The 16480-nt window shown below is 41.9% G+C and overlaps 1 protein-coding gene across 1 annotated transcript in view; it reads right to left on the bottom strand.

The window, feature by feature from the left end:
* MTMR12 (myotubularin related protein 12) overlaps window positions 1-16480 on the bottom strand; it is a 99240-nt gene that overhangs the window by 42276 nt on the left and 40484 nt on the right. Inside the window, exons 2-7 of the mRNA XM_053592610.1 lie at window positions 15714-15774; window positions 11380-11522; window positions 10142-10214; window positions 8785-8915; window positions 6778-6871; window positions 1993-2122 (exon numbers count right to left, since the gene is read on the bottom strand). Of these exons, the coding sequence (XP_053448585.1) occupies window positions 1993-2122; window positions 6778-6871; window positions 8785-8915; window positions 10142-10214; window positions 11380-11522; window positions 15714-15774 (632 nt within the window). The remainder of the gene's footprint in view (window positions 1-1992; window positions 2123-6777; window positions 6872-8784; window positions 8916-10141; window positions 10215-11379; window positions 11523-15713; window positions 15775-16480) is intronic.

Genomic DNA, 16480 nt, shown 5'->3' with positions numbered 1-16480 from the left:
TCTGGGCATCACCAGCCAGTGGCCTCTTCCTCTCCCCACCCTCATCACCTGTTGTTCTTTCTCCAGCTCCCTCCTCCCTGTTCTGGGCCTCTCACCAGCCCATACACAAGCCTCTGCCGGCATGCTCTTTCCTGCAACTCATCCTTCACTGCCTTCAAGACTGTGCTCAAAGGCCACTTAGGCCTTCCTGACCAGCTCTCCCTCCATCTCCTTAGCACTCCCTAACCCCTTGCCTGAGCTGTTTTTCTACACAGCGCTTGCCTTTTAATATATCATAATCTATTTATTCTATTAACGATCTTCCTCCCACTGGAATGAAATCCAGGACAGAGCTTTTTAGGTGCTCTGTTGATAGCTAAGCTATATCTCTAGTAGCTAGGACATTGCCTGGCACATAGCAGGCACTCAAAACTTTTGTTGAATGTCTGGGAGGTCAAGGTAGGTGGATTGCTTGAGCTTGTGAGTTTAAGACTATCCTGAGCAAGAGATCCTGTCTCCAATAAAAAAATGAAATCAACTGAGGCAGAGGGATCTCTGAGCCCCAGAGTTTAAGGTTGCTATGAGCTATGACACCACGGCACTCTACCAAGGGCGACAAAGTGAGGCTCTGTCTCAAAAAAAAATTTTTTTTTGTTGTTGAATGATTAAAGAAATATATAGGATAAAATTCAGAAATGCCTCTATAAGTTTTATATTTAGATTCTATATACAATAATGGTAACAATAACAAAAAAGACACTTTTGAGTATTTTTTTTTTTTTTTGTAGAGACAGAGTCTCACTTTATGGCCCTCGGTAGAGTGCCGTGGCCTCACACAGCTCACAGCAACCTCCAACTCCTGGGCTTAAGCGATTCTCTTGCCTCAGCCTCCCGAGTAGCTGGGACTACAAGCGCCCACAACGCCTGGCTATTTTTTGGTTGCAGTTTGGCGGGGGCCGGGTTTGAACCCGTCACCCTTGGTATATGGGGCCGGCGCCTTATGGACTGAGCCACAGGCGCCGCCCGAGTATTTTTTTTTTTTTTTTGAGACAGATTCTTACTAGGTTGCCCTCAGTGGAGTGCCGAGGAGTCACAGCAACCTCAAAGTCTTGGGCTTGAGCGATTCTCTTGCCTCAGCCTCCCAAGTAACTGGGACTACAGGCACCTGCTACATCGTCTGCCTATTTTCTAGTTGCAGTTGTCATTGTTGTTTAGCAGGCCAAGGCTGGACTTGAACCCACCAGTTTTGGTGCATGTGGCTGGAGCCCTACTCACTGAGCTACAGGCACTGAGCCACACTTTTGAGTATTTAAGAGACACTAAGAATTTTTTTTCTAATATCAGTATTGATATGGAGAATGAAACTCTCACACGCTGCTGGTAGGAATGTAAAATGCTGTAGTCTCTGAGGAAAACAGTCTGGCAGTTCCTCAAAAAGTTAAACACAGAATTAACATACGATTTGGCAATTCTATCCTTACTTTATATACCCAAGAGAAATAGAAACATATTCACACAAGAATTTATATACGAATGTTTGTATTAGTACATTCAAAAGAGCCAAAAAGTGAAAACAGTCCAATTGCCCATCAACTAATGAATGGATAAATAAAATATTATACCATGAAATATAATTTGTCAATAAAAATGAAATTCTGATACATGCTAAAACATGAATTAATTTTGAAAATATTATGCTAAGTGAACAAAGTCAGTCATAAAAGGCCACATATTATATGACTCCATTTATATGAAACGTCTAGAACAGGCAATTCTAGAGACAGAAAGTAGATTAACGGTTGCCAGAGCTTGGGAGGAGGACAAGAGAGGTTTTTGAGGGGGAAATGGGAAGTGATTACTAGTGGGTAGGAAAGGCTTTTTGTTGGGGGGGAATGCTGAAGATATTCTAAAATTGGCTGTGATAGTGACTACACAAGCCTGTGAATACACTAGAAAAGATCATACACTTAAAAGGGTGAACCGTGTGGCACATGCCCCGCATTAAAAGCTTACCTCTCACAGACTTTATAGCCTTCATTGACACTCACTGCTTTGTACTTCATGTTGCCTTTGGTCCGCTCCAGTTCCCAACACCAGTCCTTCAGCGTGTCAAACATTACTGTATGGTTCTTGGGATTAGCAGCTAACAAAACAAAATTTAAAAGATAATCAAATCTTTTCAGGAAGGCTGGAATTTTCATTATGTGAAAGTCCCTCCTAAGGTCCTACTTTCCTCCACTAAGTCTAATTTTTATCTAAGCAAAATAAAGGCTTAAGCCTAACTTTGTTTCATTTCTTGGTTAGTAATCCAAAATTATGACTAAGAGTGTCTTTTTATTCTGTAGGAAATGGATTGTTCTTGTTCCATTCCTTGCAAGAGTAATTTATAGCTCCATTTTCAGTCATCTGACCATGAGATAATTTATATAACACAAAAAGATTGTGTGAAGCATTAAAAGACAGACTTGGCACAAATGCTAAAATGCTGAAATATTTTTAGCCCTACCAATATGTGCATAAGATGACAAACTGATGTCAATAGCATCTCAGATTCTTGAATGTAAATCCTCCTTCAGTTTGATCATGCATTGCCTATAAGAGGATTGGCCAGTGTGACAGCTGGTTACTAAAGGCCACAAACTGATCAGACAGTCATGGTAAAGGTCAGGGCCTGCTAGCCAAGGGCTGCATCAGGGTGATGGGTACTTTTGCCCCTAACCCAGCCCTGCAACTACCCACTAGGATTTGGCCTAGGTTATAGCAGACATGTCCTTGGTCCTCTCCCAAGTCACAACACTGCTTGTGGAGGATAGGGGTGGTGGTGGCATGCACCAAAATAGTCTTGGGTATTTACACAAATTTTCTACCAAAGTATGTTTAAACCTTTGTACATCTAAAAAACTCAAACCTGGCTAGGGCTCCTATAGCTTAGCAGCTAGGGTGCCAGCCACATACGCAGAAGCTGGTGGGTTCGAATCCGGCCCGTGCCTGCCCAACAATGATAATAACTACAACAACAAAATAGCCAGGCGTTGTGGTAGGCACCTATAGTCCCAGCTACTTGGGAGGCTGAGGCAAGAAAACTGCTTAAGCCCAAGAGTTTGGGGTTGCTGTGAGCATGTGATGCCATGGCACTCTACCCAGGGTAACAGCTTGAGACTGTCTCAAAAAACAAACAAAAAAAATCTACACCTTCTGGGAAAAATAGTGATAAAACTAGCCTACCTGCTCCTTTTAATAAAACCAGATCATAGCAAAAATAATAATGATGGTAATAGTTAATGTTTATACAGCACAGTGTACCAGGTAATATTCTGAGCATACTACATATTTTTTTTTTTGAGACAGAGTCTCACTATGTTGTCCTGGTAGAGTGCTGTGGCATCACAGCTCACAGCAACCTCAAACTCTTGGGCTTAAGTGCTTCTCTTGCCTCAGCATCCCAAGTAGCTGGGACTACAGGTGCCTGCCACAATGCCCAGCTATTTTTTTTGTTGTAGTTATTTAGCTTAGTGGGTTCCAACCCACCACCCTCGGTGCATGTGGCTGGCGCTGTAACCACTGTGCTATGGGTGCCGAGCCGCATATTACGTTTTATGAACATAATCCTATAGGGTAGATGATACAATAGGTAATATTATTTCCTTCATTTTATAGATGAGGCACATAAAGGTCAAGTAACTTAGCCAGGTCACAGGGGTAGGCAATCGTGGAACTAGAATTCAAACACAAGCAGATATAAAGGAAATTTCCGTAAAGTGCTAATGCAAAAAATAAAATTTCCCCTTGGACATAAGTAATAACATACTACCATTCAGCACAGTAGGCCATTTTCTTTCTTTCTTTCTTTTTTTTTTTTTGAGACAGAGTCTCACCATGTTGCTCTCGGTAGAGTACCATGGCGTCACAGCTCACAGAAACCTCAAACTCTTGGGCTTAAGCAATTCTCTTTGCCTCAGCCTCCCAGTAGCTGGGACTATAGGTGCCCACCACAATGCCCAGCTATTTTTATTTTTATTTTATTTTTGAGACAGCGTCTCACTATTTTGCCCTTGGTAGAGTGCCATGACATCACAGCTCACAGCAACCTCAAACCCTTGGGCTTAAGCAATTCTCTTGCCTCAGCATCCCAAGTATCTGGGACTACAGGCACCCACCACAATGCCTGGCTATTTTTGTTGTTGTTGTCATTGTTGTTTAGCAGGCCTGGGCTGGGTTTGAACCCACCAGCCCTGGTGTATGTGGCTGGCACCCTGACCACTGCGCTACAGGCGCCCAGTCAGTATGCCATTCTCTTAGCAATAAAGGCAAGTATTTCCCAAAAATGCCATGTAATAAATAAGCATTCAGGACCTCTCAGCTGAAATTTATTTGTGAATTAAGGCAGGGAATAATTAAAGGTATTCGGATTGCAAACCACCCACTTTTACAAACTCCTATTCAATGAAAAGCTAATTCATCAATTACCATCTGTCAGTCATAACCCTTACTTCTCAAAAAAAAAAAACTATATACATATAGATAGATAGATATAGGGGTTGGAAGGAAGAGAGAGTAATGAGGATGGAATTAAAATCGAATAAAAGATGCTACATATATCCTGGGCCTCTGGCACAAAAAGCCACCAGAAGGTAATAAAACTGCCAGGGTCAATCAAGGTAAGAATCTTGGCATGCTGACCAACATGCTGGCAACCTGAGAAAGTGCCCTATGTTAGGTACAGAACAAGAATCAGAATATAAGGAAGAGACAGAATTCCTAAAAATAGATGATGATTTTTCAAATGTGCACTCAGTAAATGTTTATATAAATTATAGTAATCAAAAGAATCATATTTGTGTATCTCATGTTGCCACAGATATAAGTTAGCGCCTAGTTAATCAGCACTTGGATATATAGCTACAGGAAAAAGATCTGTCATTCACAAAGACAAATTTAAGGAACAAATTTTATGTTCAGCCTTTTATGAATACAAGGTATATTTTATGTCAGTGTAATTTTTTGAACATACTCTTCCTGAAAAAAATTCAGTATTACTCTCAAGTAAGTCTCATTTAATGACTGTCCCCCTTATGTCATACATTTAACAATTTATAATCTTCACAGACTCAAGGTCTTGAAGACTTCAAGGTCAGGAGGTACTGGTGTCTTCTAAAATAAGAAAATAGGCTCAGCGCTTGTAGCTCATGCGGCTAAGGCACCAGCCACAGACACTATAGCTAGCAAGTTTGAATCTAGCCTGGGCCTGCCAAACAACAACAATGACAACTACAACCAAAAAAAAAATAGCCAGCATTGTGGTGGGCACCTGTAGTCCCAGCTACTTGGGAGGCTGAGGCAAGAGAATCGCTTAAGCCCAGGAGGTAGAGGTTGCTGTGAGCTGTGACACCACAGCACTCTACCCAGGGTGACAGCTTGAGGCTCTGTCTCACAAAAAAAAAAATAAATAAAATAAAACAAGAAGACAGAGGCACCAAGAATTAAGTGTCATCCCTTGGATCACAAGTGAGAAAGCAGCTGGGCCAAGACTTGAACTCAGATGGGATAGACACCTTTTCTACCGATCTTTTCTACTAATTACTGCAATTCCCCAAATGCAACATGTTCTCTGAGATATCCATTTCCGAACATGCCAATCCTTTTGTCTCAAATACTGCTCTAAGCCTATTGGATACTCTTACTTCCTCCACTACCAGCCAAGGCACAGCCTTCTCCCACTGATAGTCTGCCATTACCCAGAGAGGATGGGCACTTCCATCAGAAGACACATCACTCTGGTGCCTCTCCCATTTGACTTTAAATTCCTTGAGGGCAGGGATTTAGTCCTGTTTGCCTCCATATAAACACAAGGCCTGGCCTACAGCAAGCATTCAATAAATGTTCAGTAAGTGAGCAGATAGCAACAAAACAACCCTGCATGCCAAAAACATTTATTACAAAATTTTGTGCCTTTTAAAAGAAACTGCCACAACTGTCCTGACAAAGAGCATATAAGACTCAGGATCACTAAACATCAACTTCACCTTAAAAGTAATAGGCAGAGCAAGTGAACAGACAGAGAGAGAGAACTAGAGAAAGATGAAACAGCCACCTGTGAAAACATGTCCCATGCTAAGCATGGTTAATGGCTAATTCATATGGCCAGAGTTTCTTACTTAAAAGACTGCTTTCTTTTTCAGCAAAGTGAAGAAAAAAAGATTTGGAACCTTAGGTTTTCTTTTACCAAACTAGTTTTCTGATGTTCTTTTCTTATGTACAACTGCTCCCTTTCCCCCTAAATATTTGCTATAAAGCATGTTCTGGATATTTTAAAGCCTTCTAGAATGCAAGACATTCTCTAGAGTCAAACAAAACAAAATCAAGTATAATTAAGTGGAAAAAGAACACAAGCACAGGCCAGTTATTTTAAACTGGTTTCAGTTTCGTGTCTTTCTAGCAGTGGTTCTCAACCTGTGGGTTGCAATCCCTTTGTAACAACGAAAATACATCACGGCATTAGGAAGGTTGAGAATCACTGCCTACAACAGTCTTACATTCCCAGTTATAATATATTGATTTTATCTTTCATAAGAAGCACCTGAACAAATCCTAACAATAAATTAAAACAAAGATCATAGGGGAAAAAAAAGTAGAAACCTTCTGCATGAATAACTCAAACAAAAGTGATGTAGACCACCAACGGCTAGAGAAAAGAGGCAAAAATCCCAAAACAACCCATGGATGGCTCCCCACACTGGTTTCAGGTGAGAATTGGAAGGGTCTGGCCTACTGTCAAGTTGAAACCCAGAAAAGACTTACCTGTATTGTTTTGTGCAGCAGTTGCATAGGAAAACAGAAACAATCGTTTAAGCAGTTTAGGAGCCTGAGTATGATGAATTATGCCACTGACAATCTAGAAAAGAACCAACCAATGGCTGTAGTTATTCTTTTGACAGATGAACTCTTAAGAGAGGTAAGAGTCAGGTGTCTAGGGCTCTAATGAACAACATGTTAACTCTTACAGAGGTCTGTATCAATAATGTTAGCTCTTGAATAATGCCAAAGCAAGAGAATGCTAGCTGTTTTGTTAGGTTTCTTAAAAACTCTGAATTTCTATGGAAATTTTAAAAACCTAATCTAATTTCTCAAAAGCAAAGTGTTGGCCGGGCACCGTGGCTCACACCTGTAATCCTGGGACACTAGGAGGCTAAGGCTGGTGGATTGCTTGAGCTCAGGAGTTTGAGACCAGCCTGAGCAAGAGTGAGACCCTCTCTCTATTAAAAATAGAAAAAATAGCTGAGTATACAGTTGTAGTCCCAGCTACTGGGACTGAGGCAAAAGGACTCCTCAAGCCCAAGAGTTTGAGGTTGCTTTAAGCTATGAAGCCACAACACTCTACCTAGGGCAACAGAGTGAGACTCTGTCTTAAAAAAAAAAAAAAAGACCAAGTGCTAAAACCCTTAAGCACCATATGAAGTCAGGTACTTGGAAAATTTGGCTTATCAAACACTTGCAGCTGATAATGAGCTTGAGCAACATAATGAATCCTGTCTCTACAAAAAATATAAAAGTTAGCCAGGTGTGGTGGTGCATGCATTTAGTCCAGCGGTTCTTAACCTTTAATACAGACCCACAGGAACTGTATTAAAGGATCGCAGCATTAGGAAGGTTGAGAACCACTGGGAGTCCCAACTACCTGGGAGGCTGAGACAGGAGGATTGCTTGAGGCTAGGAGTTTGAGGTTGCAGCAAGCTATGATGACACCACTGCACTCGAGCCCATGAGACAGAGCAAGATCCTGTCCTCCCATCCCCCGCAAAAAAAAACTTAAAGCTGATCAGCTGATAAGAGATAATAACAAGACACTTAGCAGTTCTGATTGACTTGTGGCTTTTAAGAACTTCTATAAAATGAGGGAAAGAAATCAATCTGTCATACTGTTCATCCATTATCCCCCCAAAAAAATATATTTGGACAGATGACTAAAACCATCATTCAAACTGAAGTTTTTGGCTTTTCAGAGAAATTTCCATATCTACCCTACTCCTGCCCCCTCAGAATAGATACCTGAGTCTTGTTTATTATTCTAACTTAATGATTATACTAAGTAAGCAGTTATCTATAAGTGTCCATAACTCACTGTAGCCAAGACAATATACACGAAATGGCCTTTGACTAGGTTCCCCCTGAAACATTTGCTATGAGAGTAGCCAATTTGAGACCTTCAATATCTTAAGAGAAACCTTGGAAGTTATAACAAATATCAAATAGAATCAGTCACTTTCTGAGTTCACCCAGTTATGTATCTCAACTTGCTGTGGCAACCAGGAGATTAAGTTTACTTAATCCAAGAGCATCTCCAAGAGTGTATCTGATGACTTAGCCTTTTTTGACTGCCTGGTATACCTCCTCTTTCCACGCACAACCACTACCTCCCAGAGGTAAACTCGTTTCTTTAAAGGAGTTGGAAATCACCACTACTACCTTTTGGAAAGGCTGTCAGAGGTGGAGGAAGAGGGATAAACTTTTAGCTGTCCATTATTCCCTTTCCCCAACTGCCTGCTGACCTGGTTTACCCACTCCCACCATTTAGTGACTGTGGGAATAAAAACATCATGAATGGAAAGATTAAATGTACTGTGTGCCAAGATGATATACAGGCATGCTTTCTCAAATTACCCCTCATATTCTAATCAAAGAATATAGGATTCTAACCAATTTCGTCTTCACACAGTGAAAGGTCTCCCTCAACTTTCATGCAATGTAAGCAAACACTGCAACTCATGGGAAAACCTGATGGGAAATACAACCTAGGCAAGTAGTTACCCTTTTGACTTCTTCTTCCTTTGTGTACCTCAGACAGAAATGAAACACTCGCAGGTCTTTGCAGTGGATGATGAGTCTCTCAGGGTACTTCTTCAATTGTCCAAACAGAGTTTTTTTTTTCTCATCAAACACTACGGATCAATGATGAAATCAGGAAGGGAAATTGTTATATGGCAATAAATTAATGCTGAAGAAATAAGGCAGACTATTTTTTTCCCCCTTGGGTTTTTTGTTGTTGTTGTTGTTGTTGTTGTTGTTGAGACAGAGTCCCACCCTATGCCCTTAGCAGAGTACAATGGCATCTTAGCTCACTGCAACCTCAAACTCGAGCTCTGGATATCCTGCTGCCTCAGCCTCAGGAAGCTGCTGGGATTACAGGCACTCACCCCAGCGCCCGGCGGGGGTTTTCCTTTTTTTATGAGTCTCCCTCAGATAAGTCTTGAACTCCTGAGCACAAGCAATTGACCTCAGCTTCCCACAGGGCTGGGATTACACGTGTGAGCCACTGAGGCCAGCATAAGGTAGACTATTAACTTCCAAGGATACAAAAGTAAGAGGAAAGGTACTGTCTGCCTACTGGGCGACTGTCTTCAGCAGGGGCCCTGGCTTCTGAGAGCAGTAAGGGTTATTCATTCCTCTGGAGTAAACACATGGCCAAAGCAAAATGGCCATTGTCAACAGAACTGACTCCACTGACCCTAAAGAAAACTCAGCTCTGAAAACTGAGATTATAAAAGACGGAGGGGATGGGAGGCTGAGGTAGGTGGATTGCCCTGAGCTCAGAGGTTCCAGACCAACCAGACAGAATGAGACCCCGTCTCTTAAAAAAAAAAAGATGGAGGGCAGATTGCTAGGGATCTGCTGTGGTGATAACCTCTGGCTTTATGGCTCCTTTGACACCTCCCTCCCTGTCTCAGAATTTGGACCACTCACTGCCTCCTGGTGTTGAGATCATAAATGGTTACTGAAGGACATGTGAAGATGCCCTGAATACAAAAATAGAGCAGTGGAACAGAGAGAGGCTTGGCAGGAGATGCTTGTTTAGTCAGCAGGAAAGATATCCTAATGCAACACAATAAACCTTTATCAGATCAGCTAAAACTTATACAGCTACCATCGATAGCAACAAGTACAATCAACATCATAATGGCTTTGTGTGGAGTTCCAAGTTCAAGTTCCTCCAACTAAGTGACCCCAAACATGCCACTTCACATCTCAATTTTATCATCCATAAAACTAATTTAAATAAGATAACGTATGTGAAAAAAAATTAGTAAATCACAAAGGGGCCTAAAATTATTATCATCATTATCAGCTATACTTTCAAAGGCTGGTAACACTCCAAGGGAAAACTTACCTCCATAAATTTGATCAACACAGTGAAGTGTAATGTCATTTTCTCCTATAAGCTTATTCTTAAATTGAGTTTCCTAAAAAATTCAAAAGAAAACAACTGTGACTCCTCTCTGTGCACTGTTTTACTTTTACAGGCAGAGCAAATCATTGTTCTCCACTCATGTGTTAAGAAAAGTGAGGGAATGCAGCCATATCCCTAAGGAAAGGGAGCAGTGAGGTGTGTGAGCATTTGCTTTTTAAACTTGACCAAAACATGCTATTTCTGGGCTGCTCCCAGACAAACCCAACATGCCACACACGATCACTTTGAGAAGTGTGGAGAAGGGATGAGCACTTCTCCACACTGTGAAAAGGCAGCTACCTGAAGCCAGCTTTACGACGAAAACCTGGGGAGAAGCACACTTCTGGTAAATGCTGTCTTTGTACAGGACTACGAACCAAGACCAGACAGAGAGGCAGCACCAAGGCTGCTGTTTAAAGAGGAAGGGTGCTAACAGATTTTTGAGAATGGATAAAAAAATTAAAAATAAATAATTAAACGGCAAGGGTGGTCTGGGAAGGCTGGCACACTGGAGCCAGAGAAAAGCCTTAGCAGGGCTTCCACCAACACATGGAGTCTCCTAGGGGTGTGGGTAATTCCCTTACTCGACTGCTCCTTCCTCCTAAGGAGGGGCCAGTCTTACAAGGACACTGCTACTACTTCGTAGGTTAAGATTAAACATACAGTGAACCCAAATTCAATGGCTGCATTCACCATCATTTTAATCATTGAACTCAGTTGCTGAATTTGAGGAAAAGTTCAGTTTAAAAAAGTATATATATAGGGAAATAGTATATTTGGTTCCAATGAGTGATATATACCACACTGAAATACAGTAGAAAATTAAGAAAAAGTTGACAACGTCAATCTGTGAGGTCGAAGCAAGCCAGCACGACATGAAGCACAGATGGGAAATCTCTAAATGGTCCTACCACTTAAGATACTGCAGGACAGACAGCAGGCCAGTGATGAGAGGACTTCTGTCTTTTGTTCGTGTTTATGGTGTGCCCTTCAAAATTATAAAGCTGGGGAAAAGACAAATTCACAACGGCAGCATTGCTCCCAAACTCAGCCAATGCACACAGGACTTCTGTCCTTTGTATTTCTGTGCCAGGGGTAGAGTAATTGAGAAGCTGAGGAAAAGACTAACAGAGCCACAACTGCACTGCTGCCCCCAAGGCAGCCAAACGCATACATACATCATTGTCCAATGTAGATTCATCAGCCCCCAAGAAAGCAATCTTGAAGTCTGTGCAGACCAGTCTCCCGTAGACCCCATGCTGACAGGAATCTTCCTGGACATATTTCAGAACTGTGCTGGCCTCGCAAAGCAGTTGCTCACCTGGGAGAAATCAAAACAAGTCCTCCTTAAAGACCTCAAGAAAGATACAGCACGCAAACACTGAAAGCTCTCCAGCCCCATTTACAAAGGACAGACACAGTACAGCGCAGCACTGCAGAACTTCACCATCTTCAGCCCAGCAGGGGCTACAGAGGTAGGGGAGACTGGGAAGCAGAATAGTTGCTGTCAGCAGGTGAAGTCAAGATGGATGAGGCGCCTCCCTGTGGGGCATTTCCCTGCCTTCTCACTAGGAATAACGGAAGCTTCCAAATAGGTGGTAATAATCTCAGCTGCACTTTCAAGCATAGATGTTATTGTTTGTATTATTCTGACCCACGAAGACATTCCACAGAAGTGATACCATAATAAGCCCTCAGCATGCCCCAGATCAGACCCCGAACCCACCTTCCTATGAGGGGCCGTTTCTAACAAAGTTACTGCTAAGAGACAGCAGGGTGTCTCCCTGGCCCAGGGGCTTCCAGGCCGCTTCCTCAAACACGAGAGGTGCTGTCACCTCCCCAAGTGTGACCACTCTCATTCTGGTTCCATGATGAGAGGAAAAAGGAGGTCAGAGGTTTCTGGGGGAAAAAAATGCTTCCTCTCTTTCTTAGTTGAGAGTATTTCCTCTCAATGTGTCACCTGTCCTGTTCCCTCTGGGCATCCAGCCCACGTGAGAAGCTGTAGTGCCTGGAGACAGAGAACTTGTCTTTAAAGTCAAAAAGATTTAGGATTGGGAGATAGGTAAGTATTCATCTCTTTGTACAGGACTAAGACCAGACAGAGAGGCAGCACCAAGGCTGCTGTTTAAAGAGGAAGGGCACTAACAGATTTTTTTAGAATGGATAAAAAAATTAAAAATAAATAAACAGCAAGGGTGGTCTGGGAAGGCTGGCACACTGGAGCCAGAGAAAAGCCTTGGCTGGGCTTCCACCAAAACACAGGGTCTCCTAGGGGTGTGGGCAAATCTCCTGCTCAACTGCTCCTTTCTGTCTAGGGAGCAGAGAAGCTTGAGGACAAGAAAAAAAGACTACGGGGGAAATGAAAAACTAAGTATAAACACTCTGCAACAACAACAACAAAAAAAATGGCATATTCTTCTCATCCAACAGGTAACCATCTCTGCCCTCAGAATCTCCCTCTGGGTATCTCCTACGAGGTCTTTAAGTTTACTTTTGGTTCAAAATTAATTTACTCTAGCTTTCAATATAAAAATAAGAGTTTTACATACTCAAAAGAAACATGTATTATGGTGCTGGGATTTTTTGTTTGTTTTGCTTTTTTTAATCGTTCAAGGGATTAATTATCTCCAGCTGAAACACTAAGGAAATACAGGAAGATGGCTCAGTCACCAGGTCAACCTCGAGAGAGACCACAGAGTATGAAGAAAACAATGAGGTCAGGGCCTCATCAGAGCTTAAAATAGATCCACCAAAAGTGCCTCAGCCAAGTCGAAGGTGGAAGACACGTGAGCAAGGCTTCCTGTGCTTTCAGCTCTCGACGTCAAACAGCTTTTAATGATGAGGCTCTTCACAAGACCAGGCCGGCCCTCCCATGGTCATGCACCGAGATCCAATACCGTATCAGCATGCACTAGCTAACACAACATTCCTTGTGAAACCCTCTGCAAACACGGCATACTGGGCCATAGTAATCAATGTGTATGTACCAGGTACAGAGTCTGGAATCATGAGAATTGGGAATCGCAAATTATCTTAGTCTAGTTTAGGGAACTGAGGTTCAGAGAAGTTAACTGCAAAACTCACCACTGCACACCCAGAAGAGACCATCAAGTAATCCCGGAGAGAGGAGAATAGACATAACACTAAACTAAAAATGAAAGTTAATTCCAGAATCTATGAGCCAGGCACAGTGGCTTGCGCCTGTAATCCTTGCACTTGGGAAGCTGAGGCAGGCAGATCAACTGAGCCCATGGGTTGGAGACCAGCCTGAGCAAGAGCGAGACCCAGGCGTTGTAACAGGTGCCTGTAGTCCCAGCTACTTCGGAGGCTGAGGCAAGAGCATCAACTGAGCTAAACAGTTTGAGGTTGCTGTGAGCTATGATACCATGGCACTCTACCAAGGATGACAAAGTGAGACTACGTATCCAAAAAAGAGGGCGGTGCCTGTGGCTCAGTGGGTAAGGCGTCAGCCCCCTATACCCAGGGTGGCGGGTTCAAACCTGACCCCAGCCAAACTGCAACAAAAAAATAGCCAGACGTTGTGGTGGGTGCCTGTAGTCCCAGCTAGTTGGGAGGCTGAGGCAAGGTAATCGCCTAAGCCTAGGAGTTGGAGGTTGCTGTGAGCTGTGTGATGCCATGGCACTCTACCATGGGCAATAAAGTGAAACTTTGTCGCTAAAAAAAAAAAAAAAAAGTTGATTCCAGAATCTAGAACCCCAAGAAAAGGGAAAACAACAGATGATGTGAGTTAAGGCTTAGGTCATCATTACAGAAAAAAAAGGCTTTGACTCAAAGAACTCAAATTAGATCTCCCATTTGACCCCTACAATTCCCAAAGTAGGCATCTACCCAGAAAAACGATAGCTCAATTTACAATTGCCAAAATGTGGAAACCACCTAGATCAACCCAGGAATGGATTAACAAACTGTGGTATATGTATACCATAGAATACTATGTTCCCTAAACTAGACTATTCAGCCATAAAAAAAAAAAAAAAATGGTGAATTTAAATCTTTTGTTTTAACCTGTATGAAGTTGAAACCCATTCTTTTTTTTTTTTTTTTTTTTGAGACAGAGTCTCATTATGTCGCCTTCAGTAGAGTGCTGTAGCATCACAGCTCACAGCAACCTCTAATTCTTGGGCTTAAGAGATTCTCTTGCTTCGGTTTCCCAAGAAGCTGGGACTACATGTGCTTGTCACAATGCCCAGCTATTTTTTTGTTGCAGTTTTCATTGTTGTTTAGCAGGCCCGGGCCAGGTTCAATCTGCCTGTCTTGGTGTATGTGGCTGGCACCCTAACTGCTGAGCTACGGTCACCGAGCCATTGAAACCCATTCTTTTTAGTAAAATATCACAGGAATGGAAAAGCAAATATCCAATGTACTAAATATTAATATGAAGCCAGTAGATGATCTAATACACACCCACATAAGAGAAGAACTTAGGAGAACATTAGAGAAAAACTCAGTTCAAGTTGGGGGGAGGGGGTTTGGTGTGCTGTGTGTTTCTACTTAATGAGCACAATGTAAGGGTACATGGCACACCTTTTAGGTGCAGAACACAACTATAAGAGGGATTCTACCTAACAAATGCAAATATTGTAACCTAGTTGTGCCTTCACATTAACCTGAAATAAAAGAAAAAAAAAACTTTCGAAATTTAAAAATATCAAAAAGGTCACAGGAGTCCAATATACTTTACCAGATAAGGTGTATCCGTCAGAAACTTACACAGATTGATATCCCCTCAATAAACTGGAAGAAAATAAAGAATTCCAGAAAGAAGCCTCTATTGTTTTGGGAAAATGTACCTAAAAATCTTACCAAAAAAAAAGTTATTTCAGACTGGGAAAAAAGAAAGAAAAAATTAAATACACAGATCACAGAATATTCCATATGGAAAGGGGATAACATCAAGTTGCTTCTGTTCCTGAACTCAGAAATGGTTAAAACTTAAGCTAAAACTTCCCTCCATCTCAAAAATATTCAGCCAATCCAGGTTACTTCATAATGACTGAAGCTCTAGGTTGGTAAACCCCAATGTCCCTGTACGTGTGCTTAAATGCACAAGCAGAGGTGAGGCCACCCACCAAAGACAGAGCTCAAGACAGAGTCAGAAAGAGAACAGAAGACCTGGGAGGCCAACTCAAGGACAGGAGGAGAGTTTATGGTGCAGGCTCTAGAGGGAACTGACATTTTCCTGACCAACACACTGAATGGGCCCAACTGGGATGATCTAAAAAAGGCTTCATTTGCTTGTGAAAGAGATGAGAATTTCCCAGGCTTATTTTCTTTAGCTTGGGGGAGGAGGAAATTCTTTGCAGATGTTGTAATACTCAGGGCCCAGGTGCGTAGTTACTGAACTAAAGACCTTCATATTTTTGTCCAACTCATTACTGTCACATGCAAGAGAATTAAAACAAAGGAGTTCATATATAGCAAGACTGGGGATGATGTAATTCATCACTGACTTTGAGTCTCATATGGGCTATGATGCTAACATGACAGTTACCTGGCAACAAGTGAAGTGTTACTTCCTTCTCCGTTATTTCCTTTTCATTTGTGTGAATTTCCTAAAAGAGAAAAGCAAAGGGTAATAATTTTCTTTGTTTAAGGGTTCAAAATGAGCAATGTACAGCCATGTTTTCAATATCTACATTAAAGTATCATATATCCTCAGGAGACTTTAATTTGGCAAGCTACTTTTTAAAAAGGTATTTTTAACCTTTTAGCAATTTCAGTAAGTTAGGGCAATTCCATGTATTAAACTAACTATTTAGGATTGACAACAAAGGGATGGGGTGGGCATCCTTTTCAAGGAGTGTCACACATCAAAGCAAGGCAGCTCAAGACAGAGTCAGAAAGAGAACAGAAGACCTGCCATGGTGTGATTCCCCTTCTCCCTCCAGTGAGCATCCAAAAGCAAGAGAAGACTGTGCGTTCCTGAGGAAAGGGACTTTGCGTCAGCACTGAAGGTTAGAGTAGGAAAATGTGAGTGTATCGAGTCAGCACTGATCCCTTTGCTCTACAGCACACCAAGGATTGGTGAAGACAGCTGCCAACATTCTTTGCCCATTCTAAGACAGTGCCAAAGGGGTGCAATTACTTCTAATGGGAAATCCAGGCCAGGTTCTGTGTCACTCTTTATCAATAAAAATATATTCAAGTGTCTCTATTTTGGGTTCAGAATTTATTGGCTATTCAGAGATAATTAACAAACCTTTCAACTCAGCCTTGATAGCATAAAAAAAAACCTTAATGAATTAACAAACCAACATG

The sequence above is a fragment of the Nycticebus coucang genome, chromosome 1 (genome assembly GCF_027406575.1).
Source record: "Nycticebus coucang isolate mNycCou1 chromosome 1, mNycCou1.pri, whole genome shotgun sequence".
Lineage (NCBI taxonomy): Eukaryota > Metazoa > Chordata > Mammalia > Primates > Lorisidae > Nycticebus > Nycticebus coucang.
The sequence above is the reverse complement of the archived record's forward strand: the minus strand, read 5'-3'. Positions and strand labels throughout refer to the sequence as shown.